Source organism: Lycium barbarum, chromosome 11 (genome assembly GCF_019175385.1).
Source record: "Lycium barbarum isolate Lr01 chromosome 11, ASM1917538v2, whole genome shotgun sequence".
Lineage (NCBI taxonomy): Eukaryota > Viridiplantae > Streptophyta > Magnoliopsida > Solanales > Solanaceae > Lycium > Lycium barbarum.
This window is the reverse complement of record NC_083347.1, coordinates 100,927,099-100,932,971: the sequence shown is the minus strand read 5'-3', so window position 1 is coordinate 100,932,971 and position 5,873 is coordinate 100,927,099. Positions and strand designations below refer to the sequence as shown.

Here is a 5,873-nt window from a genome sequence, read left to right as displayed (position 1 = left end):
CCCAGGTTTAACGATTCGAGGCTCGTGCTCGGCTTCGAGGTAGGTTATGTCTTATCTTTGTTAGGCTTTGATTAGCGATTCGCATGTGTTACATAGTGATAGCCTTCGGGCATGGTGTGGAGTGGTGATCCAATGAGATTGGTATGATTTCTGATTATGTGGGCTTGTCGCCGTTATTTATGCAATTATTGACATGTGGTGTACTTGATGACGTGATTGTGGTGTTGTGGGATGTGCTAGATGTATTGTAGTATTGGAATTGAATATTTGATACGTGTCCTTTATGGTTGATAAGTCATGCAACAATTGAAATGGATTATGGTGCTTTGTGATCTCCATATCATATTTATTGGCATTGATTGCATTTGATTCCTCATTCTTGCATTCATATATTCATTGATGATGAAAAAGTTGTGGAAACAGTTTGATGAGAAAGTTATGGAAACGTTTTGAAAAGGAAAGAAAGAAAAAGGTGAAAGTATATTGTTATTGTTATCGATCCAAGGTATGTGTGGACATATAGTGGCAGAGTCATGTCTGGGCTTTGTGCCGAGTCACTGATACATGGACTCCGCGGGTCCCCCAAGGATCATGACTATTGAGTCGTCGATATTTCCGTCCTTAGCATGTGTGTACAGGTTTAAGTATTAGTCATTGCATTGCATGTCATCCCATCTCATTGCATTGCACTTCTCATTATCACATTATACATTGATTTATTGGATTCGTTGGTATGTACTTATGTTGTAGCCTACTTGAGAAATGACTGAGGACTTGGCAGACTTGTGGTATAGAACCTTAACCTTAGGCTATGACTTGGTTTTGTGCTATTTTCTAACTCTTGATGGTTATTGGTTGTCTATCTGTTTGACTTGTTGATTCTGTGCTTTCATATATGTGAACTAATCTTAGTCAGCCTCTGATCCTTACCGGTACCTATGTGTACTGATACTACTCTTGCTGCACTTTTTCTAAGTGCAGAGTTTGAGATAGGACCTTCATTGAGACCCCGTTTCTAGCCTTACGGCTATCTTGCTGAGATTCTGATGGTGAGTCACCTTCCAGCCTGCAACCCCGAATTCTTATCTTTATTGTCTACTATTCTATCCATTAGACAGTGTTTCTTTATGTTTCAGACTGATGTATTATTCCTAGACTGGATTTTGGATTAGTTGTTCTTGTACTTGTGACTTCACATCCTAGGGATTATATTTGACTTATTATTCCGCATTTATGATATGATTAAGACTTATTAATGATGGTTTGTATGATTTACGTTGATTCTTAAATTGATTAAGTAAATTGACTAAGGGGATGGATCACCAACCAGGGGGGTTAGTGTGGGTGCCATCATGACCCGTGATTTGACTTATTATTCCGCATATTCTGCATTTATGATATAATTAAGACTTATTAATGATGGTTTGTATGATTTACGTTGATTCTTAAATTGATTATGTAAATTGACTAAGGGGATGTTTCACCCACTAGGGGGGTTAGTGTGGGTGCCATCATGACCCGTGATTTGAGTCATGACAACAACCTGTTCGTTGAATTGTCTGAGAGGGGAATTAGTTCACCGGTGAAGTCTGATTAACGAGCAACATTATGAGATGCATAGAAGTAAGTTTTGGTGTATGACTTTGGTCCGAGAGGGAGTTTGGAGTTGTATTTAAATGTTTGAGCTTGAGAACTATTTGGGCTTGAAAATATTGCTAACTGAATGAAAATAGGCTCAATATGGTGATATGTGAATCTGTTAGTGTTTAAGTTGTTTGCAATACTAAATGGGTTGTGCTGGTGGACTTAGGTGTAAAGAAATTAACTTGATGCATCCACCAAATTGTTTTGCTATTGGCACAGAAAAACAAAATGATCTTTATGGATCTTGGTTGTGGCATGGTTCAAGTTTTAGGGGAATTGCAACTAATATTTGCTGAAGTATTTTGTGCTCAACTTACAAGGGAATCCCGACATCTCTTTTGTTCTTACTTAATCAATTGCAAGTTCTCATGTATGAGTTCACTCATCCTTTTGTTGTTACATTACAATTGTTGCTCTAGAGGATGTACTTCGTACTTGCTGCCTGTTGAGTCACATTTGAATACTACGCAGGGTGACCCTCTGACATCTACATCTGGATATTGTGTTTTAGTTGGGGGGAAATTTGGTGTCATGAAAAAGTAAGAAACAACATGTGGTTGCTAGTTCTAGTGCAGAAGCAAAATATCGGGCTATGGTAGTGGCTTCATGTGAACTCATATGGAGCAAGCAACTATTGAAGGAGTTGATTATTTGGAGAGATCAAAGAAATGGAACTTGTGTGTTATAATGAAGCTGCACTTCACATTACATCGAATCCAGTGTTTCACGAGAGGACCAAACACATAGAGATTGATTTTCATTTTGTCAGAGAGAAGGCATTCTCAGGAGACATAGTCACACGGTTCGTGCAATCAAGTGATCAGCTTGCAGACATATTCACCAAGTCTCTAGCCGGTCCCAAAATGAGTTATTTATGTAGCAAGATTGATACATATAATTCCTAAGCACCAGCTTGAGGGGGACTGTTAGAATCCTATGTTGATTCTAACATATATGTAGAATATATGTAATTAGTAGGTAGAATATATGTAATTATGAATTGATTGGTAGTGATTTAATTTTCTTTTTAGGACATGTAAACTTAGCTATTTAAACCCCAATAGCTTGAGCGAATAAAAAGCTGAGTTCTCTCTTATTTTCTTTTCCGTTTCACACCCAACATATCTAACCCGGACAAATTTGGATAAATAATTAAATATAGGTAAAGTTTAGCTAATATAAAAACAGGTTTGTCACATACTGGGTTATAATTTCCAAACTTTCGATATCAAATATTATTACATATTTCACTATCGCTATTCGCATACCAGATGAGTTGGGTGATTAGAAACTCTTCAATTTTCTGACAAATATATAATGAAACTTTGTTATCATCAGTTTATTACTAAAAAGTTATTCACTTATGTTTCAACTTTGATTTTCTTTGTAGGAAAAATGGGAAAGAAGTTTTATATTTCTTGTCTTAATTTGCTATGGGTGCATAGTATCTTTAAGAATTTATGACCAATTGTCATAACCTATGGGTCCTATCCCCAAATTAAATTTTCTTTTTCATAATGTTTGATTGTTAAGTTCAAACAGATGTCAACTCAAGTTACTCCTATTTCTTAAGTTCATGTTAGTTGGTATGTATAACAGGTTTTTTCTATGATATATGTATACGAGTACATGAAAATTGTTTTTGCAGCAAAATTATTACATAACTTATTGATTCTCCTTTTTGATGGCAGAATTGTGTTTTTTTAGGATTTAACAAAGGGAGAACTTTTCATTTAATAATAATAGGGAGGATCTTATTGATAATTGAGTCTTTCTTATAACGTAAATCTTTGTTGTTAAAGCGAAACATCAACAAGGTTTCGGCTTTAGGAGATAAAAATGGGCCAGAACTGTTTTTGACTCAATTCATTTTGTGCAATTCGCAGAATTGCCCTTCTTTTGGGGTGGTCTTTAACTTTTGCCCCTCAAATTGGTAGTTTTTAATTTTTGTCCTTCGCCTAAAATCCATGGGTTCCGGGTTCGAACCCCCGCTCAGTCAAAAATTTTAAAAAAATTCGCAAGGCAGAGTTTGAATTTCGCTCTGCCCCCTCCAGCAGACTTTTAGTTATGCTTAACTAAAAGTCTGTCGGAGGGGGCAGACTTTGCCTTGAGGCATATATTTTATTTTATTTTACGTTTCAAGGCAAACTTTTAGTTATGTCTTAAGAAAAAGTTACGCCTTATGGGGCATACTTTTAGTTATACCTTAACTAAAACCTAAGCCATAACTAAAAGTATGTCCCATAATGCGGAACTTTTCCTTAAGGTATAACTAAAAGTTTGCCTCATAAGGCAAAGTCTATGTCTTAAGGAAAAGTTCTGCCTTATGGGCATACTTTTGTTTATGCCTTAACTAAAAGTTTGTCCCATAAGGCATAACTAAACTATACTTTAAGGAAAAGTCTGCCTTATTGGGTAGACTTTTAGTTATGCCAGATCCGATATAATTTTAGTTTTTCCTTAAGGCGTGTATGCCGGATCCGGCATACACGCTCCCTAGCCTTGCCTTGCAAAATTATTTTTTTATTTTATGTCTGAGCGGGGGTTCGAACCTAGAACCTCAGGTATTCGCCACCTTTTCAAGCGAAGGGCAAAACTTAAAGACCACAAATATGAGGGGCAAAATTTAAAGATCACCCCAAAAGAAGGGCGATCCGCGCAAAAAAAAAATGATTCATTTTTGACTTGTATTAATATGGATGGGTTATAATCCAACCTTGTATTCGACCCGTCTAAATTTGATCCAATCCGCTCAATTACCACAAAAACTTGAGTATGTATATGTGGATTGTTTGACTAATGCCAAGCAATAGTTAATTTTTCCAGTCGTTTTAGACGGAAAGTGTAAGTAAATTTATAGATCTATTGTTGATATCTACTATGGAGATGGTTAAAATCTGCAGTTTGATTACAATATTAAATTACTACCAATCTACATGAAGCAAGAGGCTAGTAAAATCTTGTCAAATTAAATATAAGTAGAGTAAACTTAAATGTTTTTTTCCACAAAGCCTTGCATGCTTTAATTACATAGCTATCTCAACATGATCATCAATTGAACGACACAACTATATAAAGTGCTTATCACAACACAAGTTATGAAACAAAAACATTTGATCATTCAAAATGGCACTCTCGTATAACTCTACCTCATTTCTGATAGTTTCTCTACTATTAATCTGCTTCATATTAACAAGTGTGAAAGCCGATTTGATAGATGACGTCTGTTCGAAAACACAACACAAGGATATATGTTTATCCGCTTTAAAAGGCGATCCTCGATCCAAAGGTGCAAATCTTAAAGGTCTTATGATGATCTCAATGGACTTATCACAAAAGAACGCGCAATCTGTGCGTGATCTTGTTGAAAAATTGCTTGACGAGGCGACAGATCCAGAATTAAAGTCACGATACTCCTTTTGTTGTACGAGTTATAACGACGCTATTGATAATCTTAAAAAATTGCCAGACTTATTCATGTCTAAAGACTATAATGGTATCAATACTCATGCTTCCGCTGCTCTAAGTGATCCTTCTAAGTGTGATGATAAATTTTCAGGACCACCCGCTGAAGTGCCCCAACTCAAGGATGCTAATGACAAGCTTCGAGGACTTATGGAAAGTATTTTGGTTATTAGCAAACTATTGAACGGATGATGATACATATAAATTAACAGATTATGTAAGACATTATTATCGACTTGAATATGAAAGTTTTAAATATAAAGTTATGTTTCCCTTTTTAAATTTATTTCAAGCACTTGCATTTGTTTTTATAACGGCCATTAGACACTATGTCTAGTGGTATAAATTCGCTAAAAAAATTTGATAATTCTGGTCTCACGGGAATAATCTATTTTTCAATATTCTTTTTGAGATTGGGCTCAATATAAACGGGTTGGTTTATATAAAAAAATGACCACACTGCATGATTATTAAGTTGTGCTTATAAATTAAATGGAATGCCCATGTCACAATTTTTCGGTGCCCCAAAAAATACGCAAGTGATTTTACTAAGTAATTTCATTGATTTAAATGACATTTAAGAAATTAACGGAAGAAAGTAGAGAATCGATTATCTATTGAAACGAGTCGAATTCATTGTTAAGTATGAATTTCTTTTTACAAGAAGTGCTTGTATCCATAAATGAGAGCCACACTTTTCCTTCTCAATAAAGTTGTCATATATTGGACCAAAGCCTTTATCTTTCAAAAGAGAATGTTGCATG

At 35.4% G+C, this 5,873-nt stretch overlaps 1 protein-coding gene across 1 annotated transcript; it reads left to right on the top strand.

Moving 5' to 3' along the window:
- The first annotated feature begins 4,736 nt into the window (after nt 1–4,736).
- On the top strand, nt 4,737–5,391 carry LOC132617441 (pectinesterase inhibitor-like). Its single transcript, XM_060332443.1, has one exon. It carries the CDS (start codon nt 4,771–4,773, stop codon nt 5,299–5,301), a length of 531 nt encoding a protein of 176 aa, XP_060188426.1. The 5' UTR covers nt 4,737–4,770; the 3' UTR covers nt 5,302–5,391.
- The last annotated feature ends 482 nt before the right edge of the window (nt 5,392–5,873 follow it).